Source organism: Leuresthes tenuis, unplaced genomic scaffold (assembly GCF_036924035.1).
Source record: "Leuresthes tenuis unplaced genomic scaffold, fLeuTen1.0.hap1 SCAF_9, whole genome shotgun sequence".
Lineage (NCBI taxonomy): Eukaryota > Metazoa > Chordata > Actinopteri > Atheriniformes > Atherinopsidae > Leuresthes > Leuresthes tenuis.
In genome coordinates, this window is record NW_027325363.1 from 9391965 (window position 1) to 9412992 (window position 21028).

At 40.0% G+C, this 21028-nt stretch overlaps 1 protein-coding gene across 1 annotated transcript in view; it reads left to right on the plus strand.

The window, feature by feature from the left end:
• traf4a (tnf receptor-associated factor 4a) overlaps positions 1-20409 on the plus strand; it is a 37059-nt gene extending 16650 nt beyond the window's left edge. Inside the window, exons 2-7 of the mRNA XM_072392201.1 lie at positions 9231-9282; positions 13855-13959; positions 14060-14221; positions 15140-15301; positions 16865-17020; positions 17577-20409. Coding sequence (XP_072248302.1) covers positions 9231-9282; positions 13855-13959; positions 14060-14221; positions 15140-15301; positions 16865-17020; positions 17577-18209 — 1270 coding nt within the window. The 3' untranslated portion in view covers positions 18210-20409. The remainder of the gene's footprint in view (positions 1-9230; positions 9283-13854; positions 13960-14059; positions 14222-15139; positions 15302-16864; positions 17021-17576) is intronic.
• The last annotated feature ends 619 nt before the right edge of the window (positions 20410-21028 follow it).

Below are 21028 nucleotides of genomic sequence, written 5' to 3' on the forward strand. Positions count from 1 at the left end.
GCTGAGTCCGCCAGAGGATGTTATCAGGCTTGTTGGAAGTCTTCCTCCTGGGCATTACTTCTGCAAAGATTTCCAAATTAAATTTTTTACTGTCGCGTAGTTCTTTTTTTGGGAACTGTACGTCCCAGCTGAAATTGTTATGCTATGAAAGACTATGAGTTCTGTGACCGCAGCCCAGTGCAGGTAAGGCACTAACTACTCATAAGTACGTCACACAGCCCTACTACAGAAATCTGAAACTGTCGCTTTAAAACCAATTCAAGCTAACGAGCTTGTTTATTTTTATTTAATTATATAAATATTTCCCCCCTTACTTGTGTTTCCCAGAATCTTTAACGACTTATGATTTCATAATGTTCCAGGTGTGATTTGGGCGGACGTCGTGAGTTTCTGATACTTATAAATTCATAAATTCATCTTAGCCAAACTGAGGAGCTGGATTAGCACCTTCTGTTATAACCAAGCCCTCACTGAAAAAGACTCGATGTCACAGCCCACTCATGTTGATGGAGGGAGATAGTACAAGGGGATTATAACTAGTTCTAAGTGCTGTCTCCAGTTCTCTCACATTTAAGGGCAGATTATTGCATTTTGTATGCTTGCTTTCAGCCTACAGATGGCTTCTCCTCCTCCCTCTGACCCTCTGAATTCACCCAGTCTTCCTCTCCTCTTTTTTTTTTTTTATCTACGGTTTGCCATCATGACTGTGTGGCTAAGCTGTACCTTTGGCAATATTATTAGTCATCATCGTCTCATTGTGCATAAACTGCAAACTGACTGATTTGTGGATATTTCTGTCCAGGAAATGTAGGTCTGCTTTTAAGAAAAAATGTTAACCAATATTGTCAAAATATAGAAACATAGTTGTATTTATCTAAGTCTGTGTATATACTTACTGTCTATGGAAATGCATGATATTACTATCAATACAACTTAACATTCATAAAGAGAGAATGCCATTGATTATATCTTACAGGTCCATCACTGTATGATCTTCTTTTCTTGTAATATTTGCTCAAGTATGAAGCAATAAATGAGCAGTCTCTTGCCACAAAAATTATATTTAAGGGGCCAAGAAAATCTATTGTTATTGTTGAGTCAGACTGTATGTAGCACAGAGTGTACATTGATATTCGTCTTTATCTGCTGCTGCACGCTACTGCAAAGCTGACATTTAAGGAAAACAAACTGAGACTTTGCTAACGCGGTGTGAACTCGCTCACAGATGACTTGCGCTCACAAATGTCAACACGGTAAATCTGTTTGGCATAAAAGGTATTCAGATTACAATTCTGCTGCCATAATGCTAGACGGGACAAGGGGGGAAAAAGAAAAAAAACCAAAACAAATGTCAACACGGTGAGGTGAACTGCATAGAGAAATGAATATCATTACATAAGCATGACGCCATTAGCAGGGATGGCCCTAGGTGTCCTGATCTACTGTGTTTTGTGTGGTCAGAATATTGCGTGAAACAAAATCCCAGCAGCATCAAAATCCAGTCTTTTGTTCACTTTTTGTAGGCGGTGTCAGTGTTGGTCGTAGTAAAACCATCCTTTAATGGTTTTCTATCTTGGTCCACATTTGGTTTCATTGAGAGTGTTACATGGGGCACAGGAGACGAAGCCAGGGAAGGATGCCAGACATCCACCCACACACACACACACACATATATACACACACGTCTCTGCTAGTAGTGCCTTTCTTCCACTTGCATCATCTTTTCCTGCTTTGGCACAGCAACACAACAAGTGGAAGTATGAAATAGGGAGTTTTAACTACTATAATCATTTAATTGACATGAATGTATGCAATGAAGGATTTCATTTTCCACCTGTCTTTATAGGGTTGTCTGACACTGAGTCACAGGTGATTTGTCTGTCTTGCTGATGAGCGTGACCTGCACACTGTCAGCCATTGTTACTTCATATGAAACGGCTGCCAGCGGCTGTTAGTGACCAGCAGAGGAAGTCGGAAAGGATTTCACCGGTGTCATATTCCAAACAATTGTACCCTTCAGGCTCCTACCACACTCAACATATAGGCTTCCGCCATGTGTCTGTGTGCTAAAAACCCCTATTTCAGCATTTACTGCCCCTTTGCACCAAGTTGGAATCATTCCATTCCTTTTAAGCATTAATATGGAGAAGAAACTCTTTATTTAACAATTTACTGACTGTTGCTTAACAGTGGAATACTAAATGTCATTTGACTAAAATTCATCTTGCCATCTCTGTTTTTGGTGAAATTTGCTTAGTAACAACAAAAACAAAGCAGGCGAGATGATTAAGTACATTCTGTACAATCTTTATCAACTGTGTAAAACTGCTGAAGGCAGTCTCCATGACAGAGAAGAAGATTCCAATTAAACTATGCACTGATCAGCGGGATGAAAGAGTTTGCTCAGTGAAGTGATACAGAATGGTAAAGTTGCTAAAGTAAGGCAGATGTGGAACAGTCAATAGCTACCAGAACCAGCATGTGAGTACTTCGCCAGATGTACAGCTTACAGTTATGCTCAATTTTTTTTTTAACTTGAACTCCAATAGCTGCATTTATTCTGCAATGATAGGGATGAATAAATTAGATGATTATTACCTTTTTATAGAAGATACATCAGACAGTTGTCATGATGTTCAGATTACAGTAAAGGTAAGAGAGGAAACTGAAATTGTTCACATTTGAAAATGTTTTTCAAGTTTGTGATCCATCAATTGTAGGTTTCCGAGAGCTAATAAATTGATTCACAGCACTGTGCCGAAGTGTTGAGCCACCCCTCATTTATTTATATGATGCCAGGAAAACAGGATTTATTGAAATATAATATATAAGGACAGAGGACATATAAGGACATATATTATTCTCCAGCACAGGCTGAACCCTCTTAGACAAGCTTTCTGTCATTTCTTTACGTAGTCTTCAGGCTGTTTTCTGCCTTTTGTTCCGTTCTCTGTTAAAATGATCCCATACCGCTTCAGTAATGTTGAGGCCTGGGATCATTTTGCTCTTCTGCGGTCACTTTGTCGATGCACAAATCATAATTTCATAGATTCAACTAAAGAAGTGGGAACAAACTGTGTCTTTGTGACAGGCTGCTAGTAACAAGGTCCCTGAAGAAACTTTAAAATTGGTTCATTGCTAAGTTGTCATGTATAGAAAAAATGCAGGTTCATCACTTGATTTCGGTTAATTTTTTATGCTTGAATGATTCAAAGTCAGTGTAAAGTGGCTTAATGAACATGAAAAAAATGAGAAGAAAAAGATCAGGTATAAGGACTGGACTGAAAATAAGTGAAAAAGCCAATGTCCAAAGAAAAACTTTTAAAAACCTTGTGAAGAACTAGTGATCAAATCCACTTGAAAAGATTACAAGGAAGTCTGGATACTTGGAAGCAAAATAAAAAGAAATGAGGATTGGTTAAGGGTTTCTGCACAGTACTGTCGCTATTCTCTTCACAGTTTGGATAACAACATTGGTTTGTAGAAACATAGTATATCCTATGATATTATGCTGTATAGCATTTGCATGTCTTAGTTACAAACATTAACATTTTGTACGGTTTGTTCATTATTTCAGAGGAATACATTGATTTACTTGGGTCTTCCTAACAGCTATTAGCTTTGCGTTCCTGTCAACGTCGCATAATTTGTAAAGAACATAATCTCTGACAAACCGTGGGTGTGGACAGCTTACAATGTAGGCACTAAATCGCAGACAATGAGCTGTCATACTGTCAATCTGTGTTCATCTGTCACACAGAAAGCCAATATAGAGGCCATACTTCCACCTGTGGGCAGGAGTGTCATCACACCCTGTGAAAGTAGATGCTGCTCCTCCCTCAGACAAACGAGGCGGCTGCAGATAGCTCGGCTTAAAGCCAAATGTACTCCAGGCGAAGCCTATCAGGTTCCACAGGTGGAAACACCACCGAGCCTCATGCCTGCTTCTTAAGGGGACACTTCAGTCACTGTTAGTCATGAGGATGAAGGGTAGAGGGACTGCAGGGCGAATACCTGCTGTCACTGACAGGAAGCTGTTCAGTAAGGGTGGTTTGTATAAATCTAGTGAGTGAATAAAGTAGGTCAGTCTATAAGGGCTGTTAGGAAAGGCTTTAAGCTCATCTATTGATGATTGTAAATCCAACTTTTGACTGTTTTGTGTGCAAAGAGATGTTAATATAAGCTGTAAACTAGCGTGATGTTTTAAGTACACTGTTGCTCCTTTTGTCCTTGATAACTGAAAACAGCAGAAATGCCTGTAAGCTCCTCCCTTCTCATTTGCAAGAAATTAAAACAAAGTGTGGTTTGTGGTCAGACAGCTTCAAAGACAGCTGGAAAAACACAAGAATTAACTGCTAAATCTGAGGAAAAACATTTAGCTTTCTCTTTGTTGGGTTCTGTAATTAAAGTGCCAGTAGCTTTCTGAAGTTGCACATAAAAATGACCCTAACTTCTTCAATGCTTAAAGCCAGTGTAACATACTTTCACACATAGTATGCTATAGTGTTTGAACAGTTTAAACAGCACTTTATAAAGTCTGGGTCTCATATTTCAACTTTATGGAACCAACCAAGACACTGAATCATGTCCTAAATTGTCACGCTGACATAACTTTTTAGCATCTATGTAATGCAGTTGATTTGCTTTAAAATATATATATTTTCTAGTAAATTACTAACTCTTTTTTAAAGTTACTGGTTTAGAATCATTGGTTTAACATATAATGGTTTTATGCTGTCTAACTGAAAGCCAGATGCAAATACTGAAACCAGGTTTATACCTATGTGCCACACAGGCATAAAAGGTTATCCCAGCTTAACTTAGCTTAAAGACTTGAACCAGGTATATTGTATATTCAAAGTATATAGTATATCTAAAGATTATTATTTATTATTATATCTTACACTGGTGCAGACTTCTTAATTAAGATAGTGTGCATTATTTTTCATGCAAACTAAAAATTAAATAAAAATGTTTAATTTTCTTGGAAAACATCACACTCCAGTCTCTCTATGAAATCTGCACTCATTGTTCAAAATTGGAGGCTCAGACAAAGGAAATCCTGGCTTCTTACACACTTATGCTGAAAACCAGATGCATTCAGGGGATTACAGTAACTATATCTGAGATAAAACAGAGGGCCTGTTTTCTCAAGCTTCCTGAGAGGACCCAAAGCTTGCAGGCAGGGCACTGCTGGAATTTAAGGTTTTGTTTGTGTATATTAAAGTTAATCCTGGTTGTAACTTGAAAAGACAAAAACGGTTTAGCACAGGGGTGAACATGAAAGCTGGAAGTGAGTTCCTGAGGGAAATAAGTTAGCAGTTCAGTCAAGGCTCCCGACGCTATCTGAGTCAATGACAGAAGTCTGTTTAAGGTGTTAATGTTCTACAGACGTGCACTCTCCAAAGCTCTGGTGCTTTCGATTCAGTTTGTTTAGTACATCTCACCAGCTGTTCCCGCCACAATGGCAAACAAAAGGAGGTTTGTTTAGGAGTCTTTCTGTTAGTCAGTAGAGCAGGACTCAAGGTCACTCCGTGCTCCTGGTTTGCGAGACATGCTGTCACCAACCTGTCCTCCATGTGTGGCCTGCAGGCTGGTCACTGTCACTCGAAAAGCAGCGCTCCGCTTTGCACCGGTGAGATTTAACCTGAGGAATTTGTACTTCTCACCGTCTGCCTGACAGGACGTGTGCACACAGTGATGAGGCATGTTGTGATGGCTGTCCTCGTGGTATCAGCTGGATGAATGGATGGTGGGTTAATCCGAACCTCAAAAGAAGATTTGTGGATGAGGGGGGAAGAGAGGGCAAATAGAGGAGAGAAGGATTTAGGGTCCAAGGTAGAGGATCTGACTTCTGGGAACATTTCTCCTAAAGAGGTGGATGTTCTGGTTGTTTTTTCTTGTATGCTCACAGAATGTGATAATGTGATCTGGCAGAGACAGACATGCTCATCTCTGAAGCAGAGCAGCTGAACGGACAGAGGGAGGTGATGAAATTTTAATGAGGTGATAGCATTATATTGTATGTAGTAAAATCTTAAGTTATTCCCATGTGACGTCCCATCACATCTCTGAAACATTGTTTATGAGTTTCTCCCTGGATGCTCATTGACTACGATGTGAACTGCAGTCTGGGAGCCGATAATCATAAACATTTGAGAGATATTCATTTTAAATGAGGTGTCTGAGATACACGTTCTTACTTGCAGCGGTGTACACAAAGGAGTTGTACACAAAGTGTACACAAAGGAGTTGTCTCTTTGTGTAATGCTTACCATGTAATAACTTCATTGGAACCATAAATAACAGTCAATGCAACCGATTAAGTCGTAAATTATAGAGGGATTATTCCCTTAGTGTATAAACTGGATCAGAATGTCAGAGGTCAGATAGCTCACAATTTCCCACACTCCAGAATTAAACTGTCAGAGTTTTGTCTCATTTCACAGCCCCTGTTTTCAATCATATGAGGCAGCAAATGCACACATGTGACCAGCAAATATTCAATGTAAACCTATTAATGAACTACCAGTAACTAGCAGTAAGAGTCGATTTCAAACAACTCCGACCACTGAAAAACAAAACAGTTTTGCTTTGTTGTTTCTCAAACACCAACAAATTGCAATAAGTCTTCAATGGTACAAACGGCACCTTGAGAGGGCAAACAAAATTCTATTTAGCCAGCAGATTGCTTTGCTCCATCCAGATGTAGCATGTTAGTATATTACATGAGCTTACTTGGAACAATGTGATTATTATTTCTGCTTTGGGTGACAGTTTAGTGGATTTCAGATTGTCTTTCGGACAACTAATTGTTTTGTATATTTTGACCACTGAGGCATTCAACAATCCCAAACTCTTTAAATTTCTAACAAAAAAGTTGTGCTCATCAAAGACCAGTACTTTACCACCATTCCATACCACCACGTTTCTGTCCCATTTACAGACTTATATTACCTTCTATTGTTACCCTTATGCAGAGCACACGTGTGATGAAAGTATACATTTATTTGAACCAGAACGTAACACTCAGACAAAGCAATTACATGACTGTTTACTCTGTATATAGTTTCCTGTTGAGTGGCTAAATACGTTCTTACTGCATTCTTTCCCATCTAATCATCCACATTCCTTCTGTTTTGGGCAGAGCATTATTTTTTTGATCCAAGTGTTAACCCTTGAGGGTTAAGATAATTGTTATTTGAATTATTTGTGGAAACGCAATGTTTTTTAGTTTGGTCATGAGACATGTAATAGCATTTTTGCTCCTTTGTGATGTTTCATTCGTGATATTTCTCTGAAAAACTTCTGAAAAGATTAATCATTTAAGCACTTACAGCCCAAGTTATATTTAGTCCCCCCGGATAGACCTCACTGTGCAGAAGAAATAAGCTGCACTGATCCATAGCTGTGTGACACATCAACCCTATCTTCCAATGTTTTGTTACAGAGCCACAGAAATTTGACTCAGGAGATTCATGCGGCGTTACGTTGGACACATGAATGCGTGGCTGTGGGAACTTCTCTGCGACCAGGGAAGGAATTATCCTGACACTCTGTGACTAGGCTCTTTTCGCCTGTCTGCCTCCCTGTGCGTCAAATGCGGGGCGCGAGCTGTATGGGGCCTCGGGCTGTGCCCTGCCTGCGCCTACATCACCCCTGTCCAGAGTGGAGAGCCTGTCGCTTCCCATCTCCTCTTGCTTTAAGGTTGCGGGACAGGCAGCGCTCTCCATAGTGATTCCTCGGTGATGGCGATGAGTACTGTAAATTATTTCACACATGAGATGCTGACTAAGCTCTTCCAACCTCTAATCGATTGACCCTCTTTTGCAGCCCGCTGTGGTTTGTTAATTGGTCTCCAGCTCCCTGCTGACACAGTAACCCTAATGGAAGAAAATTACTGCTGTCTCGTCATGCATTAACCTCCCCCCTCCGCCCCTCTTTTCATCAACCCTCCTTTACTCTCGGGCTTGACCCCTGTACACAACCCCCCCCCCCCCCCCCCCCATCGGTTTGCTCGTTTCACAGCTGGGTAGATGGGGTGAAGTGCACATGCACTCCCGTCCTGTCACATGGCCCTGTGCCTCTGGGAGCTGCGGTCAGGTGACATTGCCAACCAAATTAAGCACTGAAAGGCAAACCGTTAGTGTTTGCACAGTGTTGTCCCTTAATTAGTTTGAACTAATTTAGGCACAATCTGGGTCAGAAGAGGCCTCTTTGCATATAGGAGGTCAGATTGAGCCTCAGGTCCTCTGACTTTTGTACAGAACACATTCATCTTTTTTATACATCTTATTTGCCAGCAGTTTCATGTAAAATGTTAATGAATTAGCACTGCTTTTGAAGATTACTTTTATCATTTGTATGTATCAATTAAAATGATAAAGCCTCTCATGGATGTGTTTACTGTCAGCTGTGAGCCTTGGTGCTGTGTTGCAGCTCACCGCTTGTGGGTCTGAATATTTCATGATGACATCATGGTTGAGATTAAGGGATGGGGCTGCCCTAATGAGCCGTGGCACTTAACTCATTTGACCCCAAACAAGCTTCTGAACTCTCCTCTGTTTTGCCACAGAAACTGCACAGTGGTGAAAGAGAGGTTGAATCCTTTTTTGGGAGTTGTTAAAGCACAAAAACTCATGTCACTGTTGCACCACCAGATCAGCAAATTGTTTTTCCAGCAAGGCAATGTTCAGTCAATGTTTGCAATGTTTTTTAAGAGAAAAACGGAAACCTGCTCAAATAAGATCTTTTGTCATCAAATATCACAAGGAAATAGCAAAGCAAGCTAAAGTCCTCAATTATCTCTTTATGTATTATAGATTAACAGACCAGGCTTTAATTTGTACTTTCATTCTGCTGCAGTAACATAAATCTGTGCAGACATATCCTCTGAGGGGGAGAGGATGAAAGAGCCAATGTCATTAAAGTCAGTGGCTCACAGATCTGGCTTCATTGTGCACGTGAGTGTGTGTTTGTATGTCATACAGTATGATGACTCAGAGAACTTCTCAGATTAAAAGTGAGTTTGAACAAAGTAAAACTAAAGGCAGTGCTGCACTGCTCTTGCAGACTGTCAAACAGGCTTTTATCTCTGAGCATGAGACTTTGTAATCTAACTGTGCGTGATATGAACTTTTTTTTTTTTTTAGTGATGCATTTAAACTTGTCATCATCTTCCATTCTAGTTGATTACAATCATAACAAGATTTTTTTTCTGTTTTTTGCAGTGAGGGAGTCTTCAAGTGTCCAGAGGATCAGCTTCCATTAGACTATGCCAAGGTACGGCTAACACTCTGGCACAACACACTTTACTCCACTTTTGATCCCAAACTAACAGGAAAACAAAACAACATAAATCTACAGCCATTCCAGCATCTGTTAGAATATCTTGTTTGAGTGCTTACATATTAATATTATAACATCCTCAGAATGTTAGTACTAACACACAGCTACCTTGTTTACCAGTTGTGAGGTGAGTTGCACCATAGGAATCAAACTCTAACCCTTCGTGACTCATATCGGGCAGCAACTCACATCAGGTTGTTACTCAAAGTCTCTGATCTTAATCTAGCCTTTTGAAATCAGAGTCACATCCACAACATGCCAAACAAAGAATCTGGTTTAAAGGTTTTTGTATCCCTCTGTCTGGGTAAAAATGAAAATAAAGCTAGTGCAGAACTGTCTTTAACTGCATTCTATCTTTTGACTAGTAAGGGACGATTCATGGAAAAAGAATACTGTTTTTATAGAAGTGTGTAGAGAAAAATAACCTATTTAATCACATAATGTGTTACATTAACATTAACAAAAATGATATATTTAATATATATATATTTATATTTGATACAACATGATGTTAATTTTGTGAAATTGTACTAAAACTGACAATAAAATGAGGTACACATTAGCTCGGAGCTACATTGTGTAGCTACTCAGTAGACTTGGTTAGTTTCTGCAGTTCTCTGTCAGATCCACTGCTCACTTGTAAATTAAGGTTTAAAAAAAGCGGAATGATGTCGGCTAAAATGCTAAACTCAAGGCTGCAAAACATCACAGAAGCTACATCCATTCATTTACACACTATATGATACTAACCTGCTAATCCCAACATGCAGACATTTAGCAAGTTTAATGTGGATCATATTCTCTTGATTTTTGTGTGTTAAGGTTTGATAACCCTTCAACATTTTAGGTCGTTAACACTCTACAGTAACTACAGGCCACTTGCTGTGAATGTCAATGAGTAGCATTAAAAACAAAATGGTTTAGAAACTAAACATTAAGATGCACAAAAAGACACTTACATTGTTGCCAAAACAAAAGAAGAGTCTGTAACATACATGTTCTGCAAAATGAACATAAAACTGGGTGAACAGGATCAGTCAGGAAAAAATTCAAATCAGAGAGGAGACGGGCACATACAGTAGATCTAGATGTAGTTTGAAGATTAGATGCATATGGACAGACTTAACCCATTTAAAATCTAAATGATCATTTTAACATGGAAACTGGTCTCTTGACATATTTAATCTGATCTTAAAGAGCAACAGTTAAAAATAGTAACTTTGACTTGGTAATGTTACAAGAAAAACTGAAGATTTTTATCAGTGAATGATTATATAACATAAAGGCAGTAAAAACCTGTCTTAACTCAAAGTTAGAGGTTGCATTTAATTTTGTTACGCATTTGTTTAAACCACTGCACTAAATCTGTCCCCATCCAGAGGAAGAAATAAATTTCAGCTGCACTCTAAATGCAGCTAATCAAGAGAGGGGGGGGGGGGGGGGGGGGGGTGTAAGAACCCGCTGTATTCAGAGTTAGGACTGTCACGTGTGATATCCACATTTCAAAGTGAGAGATGGGAACATAAGGATAAGGGACAGGAAAGGATCATCTCTTTTTCTGTGCAGCTTTTGGCATCAACTGATATTTCTCCCATGCACTCTGTTGGCTTTAGTCTGATTTAGCCTTTAAGACTCAAACAGCACAAGCGATAGCACGCTGCTGGCTCAGTTATTATGCAGTGCACACAAACCTTGCTCAAACCCACAGAAGAAATTAAGAAGTGAAGATTTAAATTCATAGAGAAAACGACGGCACACCATGACAGCTCGTGTTTGAGTATTTCTCTCAGTGTAATAGTCATATTTAATGAAATGCTGGAACAAGCGGATGCTGTCAGACAGTGAGGAATAAGACGATTTTAACAAAGCTACTTAAAAGGAAATGAAAGAAGAAATGTTTATATTGAGCGGTTAACCAGAGCTGCTGCAGGATCACCGTGGCAGTAGTGCAGGTCTACATGCTGTGCTGGGAGCGATGACGGCGCCTGTAATAGCAGGGACTCCCCACAGGAAGGATGTACTCATGGCACACCTGTCAGACATTGTTATTTACCTAGGCTCACACAAGCTCCCAGTCGCCTGCAAATTACCCCATCCTGGTGGTCTCCTGTCAGGGTTATTGTAATACACGCTGCCCTTCAAAAATGTGCACAAACACAACCTTTCTACTGCAGAACAACAGCGTTGCCGTCATTAAAGGATTGTAATGCTGCTGCTGCTGCTGCTGCTGAAGAAGTGAGGGGCAGCAATTGCTGCAGCAGACAGAATAAACCCCCAACCCAGTGCTCCAAAGGGCTTAACCCCCTCCCTCTCTGTCGATCAGCCGGAGACTAAGTTATTAAAAGGTCATTGCTGCCGTCCTCCAGCAGATTCCAAGACTGGAACAATGCTTTTGAGTTTTTTCTTCCCTCTTTGTTCCTCCTCAGAGAATGTGATCATGGCAACAAAATGTTGCCTGCTTCTTTAGTGCAAATGTAGTGCATCATTTGTATATCTAAGCTTCACTTCACAGCATTTGAGCAAATCTAACATGAACACTTGAAGACTTCTCCTTCCTGACAAAGAAGGATAAAGGTGATTTTTCCCATTGAATTTTTAACTCGATGGACATTGCTCCCATATTTTGGTGTAGATACACGTGAGCCCAGTCCAGCTGTAACTTAGCTGTAATTTGTTTAGAGGGCTGTTGTGACATTTTTGAGGAGGTTACTTTTCTTGTTTGACCAGTGTTCGGCTTGTGTGACAGCATGGGGGATGGAGGCTCAGCATAGATCTGTAAATCCTCAGGACAGTGACCTGATGGGGAGGATTTGGGGTTTTTGGGCAGAAAACTGACTCATCCGCATCGCTCAGTGACTGAGGACATTTAAATATTTTCCTCTGCTCCACAACTCTGTCAAGATGTCTCTCAAAGGTCCCATGAACCCATAAACGTGCTCATTATCACTGCAGTGGCTGGCTCCACTCACTGCGCTGCAGTTTGGTGTGGGTTTCTTCCTGGAAAATATGTTAGTTTCCCTTTCTTTAACATATCGGTCTCAACTCTGTGAGACTGAAAGCAGCTGAACAACAGTTTGGAAAAAGGACTTGACTTATTTTTTACCTTTTGCCTGTTGAACTGACAAATTTGTGGTTTTGCAGGGACTTTTTCCCAGCTACTCAGATAAAGCTGTACTGGATAGATTGCTGAGTCATTAACTGCCACATTCAGACTGACACAGTGATGCTGGTTGAACAAGATGATATTGATGGCAATGTCAAAAAAAAAAAAAAGATTAGTGATGAAAAATTAGGTGTTTAGATTCTGACATTCTATTAACCTTCCAAAGAAAGATGAAAAGGATTGACTTCATAAAACACTTTTTTTTCTCCATTTAGATAAGTAAGGGAAACACTTCTTAAAAATATGACGGACAGAGAAATAGCAGCAAAAAAGCAGAATATTAGCTAATACACAGAAAATGTGTGCTTCCCCTTCAACCTGTGGTCCTTCAAAATCACTTTGTTCTTATAAGAGATGCACCAGCTGTGAAATTCTGAATGAAAAAAAAAAAAATTAAAGATAGTGAGTTGTTGGTCGGCCAGCAGCTGATCCGGATTGTTTTTTTTTTTTGTTTCTTTTTTACTTTATTCTTCCTTCAGTGCCAGGGAAACAATTAAATGTGCTTTATAAAAAATAGCAGCTTTCAAGTATTTCCATCCTCCATCACTGAATGAGCATAAATTGTTTCATTCGAATGTCTCCTTTTACAACCTATATTGTAACCTTTCAAATGAAAGATCATTAGTGAGAAAACAAAATTGTTTGTCTCTTTTCAGCCTGTAAAACAATTCACCCAATTCAGTGACTTCACTGCTCACTTGGCCCGGTAAAATTTCTTGCGCCCAATAAAATTGAATCCTCATGAATTGTCATTGACAGGCCAAAGTTATCGCAACATAACCAGGACACAACAGATGAATATTGGCCACTGCCATAGGCCATCCTATTAGCAGGCCACTTGCAGTTAAAAAACTGAATATCATCCAATATAGCTGTCCACCCATACTAATAATATTTTAAAAAACATTTCACATTGATATATGCTTTTATAGTTTGTATATTTGTATATATTTATATTTGTTAATGAGCTGGACGCTGTTGCTTTTATGAAAGTTGTTTCAGAATGAACTTGAGAAGGATCATCTTAAGCTGTGGATTAATACACATTTTATACTGTAGAGGGTATTTCCACCAACAGGACAGCATATGTGGGTCTGACTTCATGTGAAATGTGTCTTTGCCCTCAGGAATAACTTTGCAGGCTTTGTCACCGATCTTTGGAGTTTGGTTGTTGGATGGATTGGATGTGGTGTGAGAAATATCAGTTAGCTAATGCTTTAAACATTTTTTTTTAAACACACTAACAGGTGTTAGGGACACTTTTGCTGGATGATAGTCATATATTACAAGCTACAGGTGTTGCTGGATCTGCCACGCTGATCCCGTCCGGCTTTCTTCCTCAGATTTACCCGGACCCAGAGTTGGAGCAGCAGATCCTGGCGCTGCCCATCCGCTGCATCCACAGCGAGGAGGGGTGCCGCTGGACCGGACAGATGAAGCAGCTGCAGGTAGGAAGCTCTCATCTCCTCTCATACCTGCTGCCTCCTCTCCTTGCTCAGCACTCGACATTTGGGCGAGTCTGTTTACATGTCATGGTGTCTCCCTCAGGGCCACTTCTCCACCTGCGCCTTCAACGTGATACCATGCCCCAATCGCTGCTCTGTCAAGCTGACACGCCGCGACTTGCCTGACCACCTGCAGCACGACTGCCCCAAGCGCAAGGTCAAGTGCGAGTTTTGTGGCAGCGAGTTCACCGGTGAAGCCTACGAGGTAAACACTCCAAACCGGTTTCTTTTATTTTCCTGTTATAACTCAGCATGAGATTGACGCAAACAACCCGGTGTGACAACTCATGATTTCCATGGTTACGTGAAAGGTGTATTTGTGAAAAGCAGCTAGAGGAACTAATGCCTGCGTGTCAGCACCGTTAAAGAGTATTTTGAAATAACATGTGTTTTAGCAGAAGGAAATAACCCTTGACTGTGTCTTTCATACTGAAAGAGTTTTCCTCAGCATTCGAGCTGAGGTGCCTCATTGCTCCTCACCAACAGCTCAGTCATTCCTGCCCCTCCTCTGTTTACACTGGACTCCCCTCAGCAAATAGTTCCAGCGCCATTTAATCCACCTTTCCACTCTCACATTGAAAGGATTCTGTCTTCTGGACCGGGCTTTAAACTGGTTTAATTTAATAGCACTCAGACTAAGGCTAAATTTACATCTTTGAATGTGCCACAGTGTTGGAATATCAGTCAACAAAGAAATGTGAACTACAGCATCTTTTTAGCATTATCAATCAGGCATTATTGATCAATAAACAAAGTTGCTCATGTTGATTTCCTTTAAGTGATTGCTGATTTGGAAACAATTAAGTTGTTGCTGAAAAGGTCTGACATCCTGTGCTGGACACGTTTAGATAGAATCAGTTTTAATATGGGAATTTGGGCCACATGTTATAAAGTAATCTCACTTTAAAGCTTTCATGAGATCAAAACCACCAGACTAAATTAGCCTTGAAGTGAGATGCAGATTTGTTCTTTCCCACCAAACTATGTTACAATTATATTCCGAATTGCCCTACTGTAGGAAAACGGTCATTATTTTGTTCATTTGAATGCAGCTGTCATCGAGGAAACCTACATTTTAAAGCGTGGACTGACTCTATAACTATGTGTTTTCTCTCCATCCCAGAACCACCAGGGCGTGTGCCCTCAGGAGAGTGTTTACTGTGAGAACAAGTGTGGGGCGAGGATGATGCGTCGTCTGCTGTCCCAACACAGCATGGCTGAGTGTCCGAAACGCACGCAGCCCTGCAAGTACTGCGGCAAAGAGTTTGTCTTCGACACAATCCAGGTCAGTTTCCATGATGTCAACGACCAGAAGCTCTAATTTCCCCCAAAATTAATGCTTGAATTCCTTCTGAACAGTGAAACTTCAACATTATATCTGGCATGATGAAGTGCAGAGACCTATTTATTCTCATTCAAGGATCATTTTTCTCCTCTTCTGACTTTAATGTGGCTCGTAGACAGTTTAAAGCCTCAACAGAGCAGGAAACACAAAGAAAACATACTGCAGCTGCAAGATGAGTTTATTCATGGTGTACCTGTCCTGTGAGCTGCTGTTTAGCCATTTGAGCTTTAATGTGAAGGCACCTGCTGTTGCACACATCTGGCCAGAGGCTGAGCAGTCATGTTGCGCTCCCCTCCCCCACATAGAAGGGCAAGATCTGCCATAATGACAAAATCTTTGCTACTGCACACAGCAGCTGAAGCTGAATTCTTTTAGTGGCTCCTCATGAGATTTTCAGGATCTCCTTCTGGCAAATGCACACTTAATTTCTTCTGTTTACTTCAATTGATTTAAGCAAGTGATTATAGTCCTATTGTTGCCATCTCATCCTGTCACAACCGGTAAGGTTGGTGCGTGGCGTGGTGGAGATTAGGACCCGGATGCAGATAGTTCAAAAATAAAACTTGATTTATTTAAACAAAAAGAACACAAGGTGCACACAACTCAACATTAACTATGAACACAAGATTAACTATGAAAAAATAAACTATGACTGTGACTATGGCTGCAAAAACATGAGATCAAACATGAAGTGACAAAATATGAGCATTAATGACGGTGGGGATCTGACCGAGTGCATGGGGGAACCTGGAAACTAAATACTGAAGGGAGGTGATTAGTGATGGAGTGCAGCTGAGGGGGAAAGCACAGGTGAAGTGAGTGAAGCAGATAACCAAGAGTGACTGAGGGGAAACATGGTAAAACTAATTCAGACAAACCTAAAACACGAAAAACCTAAAGTCATAACAGAAAAACCAAGAACTAAAAACACAACAAACTAACAGATGTGACACATCCATTGTAGGGAAACTGTTTTGAGAACCTGTTAAGGATTTTAGTAATTTTTCATGCAAAAGTGAGAGAAAGAATGATTTCCTTATACTTCACTATGAAGATATTCTGCTTGTTCTGTTTGATATTGCTGTAAATTAGATATTTATGTGCGGCATTTGAAGATATATTTTTTTAATTTACATATACAAAAAGACTAAATGAATTAACAAAAACTATTGATCAACAGTAGTTTCGTCAAGAAGACATCAGAAAAGGAGTAAAATGTACCTCAAAAGGTCTGTTTGTTCAGCCAATCCAAGAATTTAAGCTGATGGTAAAATAAGAAAAAAAAAAAGGGGTGGGGAAGACTTTAATTTGTTGGCTAAGAATCATAAAAATGACTTTAGGTTTCATGATTATTTATCCTCTGTTTCTCTGGTCTTTCTCTGCAGACTCTTTTAAACCCATATGTATTCTTTGAACTTTCAAGGACAGTTTTCTGTGTGTGACCATAATTTTGCAACCCCGCTGTGCCCTCTGTGTTCTAATAACTCTTGCCGTCTCCCACAGAACCACCAGTATCACTGCCCTCGCTTCCCTGTCCAGTGCCCAAACCAGTGCGGCACACCCAACATCGCTCGTGAGGACCTGGCTAACCATGTGAAGGACAACTGTGGCAGTGCGCTCATCCTCTGTCCCTTCAAAGATGCCGGCTGCAAACACAGAGTAAGACTGACCTGCATCATTTCACTTTGACTGTCTCTGTCACCACCATTAACACCACCATTGTTACAAGTTAATGATCTGCTGAGTTTTAATCGATTTAATTTTTTTTTATGTCGTTGGTCACCATGTCAAAAGTGATGATTTTTTTCCTCATTTCCAAACATCCGGTGCTGTGCCCGTAGGGCATATTTTAATGAGAGCAGCTCTTCTACATTCTGACAGCACATTTTTATCTATTTTTGAAACTCCCATCAATTTGTTGAAATGTGGACAGGTTCAAGAACAAGCAACAGATGAGCATCAAACTCTGTGCTGTTGGCTCGGCACTCTGTTTTGACTCGGAGCATCTGGAAAGCTTTATGGAAATGAAAACAACAGCTGACTGATGATTCATTTTGACAGTCCAAATGTTCACTTATTCATCATATTCAGTGTTTATTATTTATTTAGGTGCACATATGATTTGAACACACTGATTCTTCATTCTTGCAAATGTCGTGAAAATTCTTTGCCAGGTAAAAACACTTTAAAAAAAATCATTGTTCCCTCTCCGTAGTGTCCCAAATTAGCTCTTGGTCGTCACCTGGAAGAGACCACCAAGTCCCACCTGACTATGATGTGTAACCTGGTGGGCCGCCAGCGACAGGAGATCCTGGAGCTGCGGAGGGAGATGGAGGAGCTGTCTGTCAGCCACGACGGCGTTCTCATCTGGAAACTCAACGACTACTCCCGCAAACTCCAAGAGGCCAAACTGCGGAGCAACCATGAGTTCTTCAGTCCGCCCTTCTATACTCATCGCTACGGCTACAAGCTGCAGGTGTCAGCCTTCCTGAATGGCAATGGCAGCGGCGAAGGTTCCCACCTCTCCGTTTACATCCGCGTGCTGCCTGGAGAGTACGACAACCTGCTGGAGTGGCCCTTCTCCTACAAGGTGACGTTCTCCATCCTGGACCAGAGCGACCCGTCGCTTTCCAAACCTCAGCACATCACAGAGACCTTCAACCCTGACCCCAACTGGAAGAACTTCCAGAAACCCTGCAGCAGTCGCAACTCGCTGGACGAGAGCACCCTGGGCTTTGGCTACCCCAAGTTCATCTCGCACGAAGAGATCAAGAAGAGGAACTACATCCGAGACAACTGCATCTTCATCAAAGCTTCTATAGAGATTCCCCAGAAGATAATGGCTTAGGATCCGTCGTTTGCTCTCTCTTCATGAAGGAGAATGAGGGTTAAAGACTGGAACAGATACTTAACCTTGGAAATTCTACACATTTACCCTTTAGATACTTTCTGCCCTTACAGCCTCTCCACCACAGAGCTTGAAGTGAGTCTGTTTGGCTGAGTAAGCTGACTTGGAGGACCTTGATGTATCAAAGAGAAGAAAGTGTTTGGTCCACTGAACCATCACTCTCTTGTGTTTTTTTTACTATTCTTTTCTATAAGTTTGCTGACATTTTATCACAGTCTACAACAAAAAGCCTTGGAAATCAAATAGTGCCTAGAGAGTTTATCTTAAGTTATACTTTTTTTAAATTAATGTTATCTCCACAGTAAAGACGTTGAAGATTATGGAGAAAATATAAATGTTAGGGGCTTCACTGCACTTAGAGTAGAAAGAGGAAAAGTTGTTTAGAGATGCCCCATCTATCATGGGTAATCGAAAGTGGAGGGAGCTCAGCAGACTCAAGCTCAAACCTAACTGCCTTTTGTTTACACGCTCATACAGTATATTGACCCCTTGACAAACATACAGTCCCTGGTAAGAACTTCTCATGAGATTTATCTAAACACAAACAAATAAAATCAATGTTTTCAGGTGAGAATCACAGCTTAAATCATGTTTTAATGGAATAGTCTAGTTTTGACTGTGCTAAATATGAAACTAGAGGCAGTTTCTGGTTGGCTTAACACAGCCTGGCTTTGTTCATGAACAAAATCTACCTACCAGCAGCTGTATAGCTCACTTATTAATCAATACACAAACCTTTAGACAGAGCCAATGTGCTATTTGCCCTGGTTTTTGTTCACTATGCTAAGCTAAACTTAACATCTATCAAATATCCTACTTTCCGTTTACAGAAAAAAAAGTACTTCTTGACTTTTAAATTCAGAAACCAGACAAAAACTAACTCATGGCTGCTATTTAAAAACATATTACCTGCCAACATTGAAGTTACAAATCTGCGTCTCCTTTCCATTGCTGGAACTGTCTGTGACTTGTGTTTGTAATTAGTTTGACCTGGTCATAGGCTTCAGGAGCACTTCGATGTACCAAACACACACTTCATACTGACCGTGAGAGGCTTCATATTCATTGTGGAGTCCAACAATGAGAAAAGATAAAGCACCTTTTGTCTGTCTCCGAATGAGCAGAGCAGACAAAGAGGCCAGTTGTTGGAGTACACGTGCATTTAATAGTGAAGGAAAAGCCATGTGGCCTTTTTATACAGTACGTCTTCTCATGAGGGTTTTAGGAGTGAGCAGGGCAACAAACACATGCATGCTTCATGTGCTAACACCTGGATCACTCGTTTATACTGTAACCTGTATTCTTGAAATCCTCTCCTGTTCATGACTATTTTGTCTCTTTTGTTTTTGTTATTTTTCTTTGGACCATTTGAAAGTTGACAAACTGTAAAAAAAAAAGGAAAAAAAAGAATAGTTTTTAAGTTTTTTGTTTTTATATACATAAAAATGTGAACGCTCCTGGTGTAATAACCTATAAAGACAATGAACACCTGGATCGAGTGTGTCGTTTTGGATGTTGTTCAGAGGCTGACATGATCTCTGCACATATGTGGGTGTCTCGAGACAGACTGCACCTTTGTTGTTACCATGGTCACCGGTGACTATCTTCAGATCGACACACAATGCAACGATGATGAGCAGCTCTGTGCTCTACGCCCATCATGATAGCGCCATCAGGGGTGTGGGGGACATTGATGATATAGTTCATTCATGATGTATGTGAATACTAATGTAAAAATGCAGAAGCACATTCTGTCTTTTTATTACCACATGAGAAAATTCATGATTTCTTGTCATAATACCAGCTGATATTTTACAGTGATTTAAAGAAGCAAGAAAATCAAAGTTTTTGTAAGATTCTGTATTTTTAAAAATACTTAGCTGTTTTATACAAACTCCTTTGGTTGGAGAGTCGGGGTTAACTTTGGGAATTTTCCAACCCTTTCGTCTCTTGGACATTTGGATAATTTGTTTGTCTGTGTGGTTTGAGCCTCACGTATTCTGTCTGTATTATTTCCTCTTAAAAGTATTTATTTTAAGGAGCCGTCATGTGAGTTTGCTCTGATGACACAAACGTTTTAATATGTTGATTGATGAGTGCTTGTCAATTTCTTATCTGAAATAAAATACCATATATTATACTTGTTTTACATGTTTAATTTGATGCTTTACAGGCTCAGAAAGGAAAATATGCACTTGCTTTGCAAACTTTGTGTCATTATAACAAAAATCAGCAAAAATATAAAGGACTTTATGGTTGGAAAAGATTATATGACTGGCAAAACAAGATATATTTGTAAAAGTGATCAGGAAACATCCATTGAAAACCATCCTATGACCTATATCCATGCAAACTAAAACTAGACATGTCTTCTGTATGTTTACATGATGTGAACAGATTAGAAAGCACATAGATGACTACCATTAAATTAGAAATATTCAGTATCTAAAGTTTGCTACCTCCAGTGTATTTTATGTTATAATCTCACATAATGTGGTACATATCCTGGTACATGATAGATATATACAGTATTGGTTGGATCTCTTAACACTTTATGGTACTTCTTGTATACCTTGTGTAAAAAAAGAAACAGAGATGACAAAGAAAGAGCAAGTGTGGTTGAATTATTGTGATTAATGAAAATCTTAAATCCATTTTCATCTGTTTTGGTGCCATACCTAAAAATAAAGGGAGATCCACAAAAACTGAAGATAAAGGTAAGAAATAACATGAATAACATGACCTCTAATCCTTGTGAA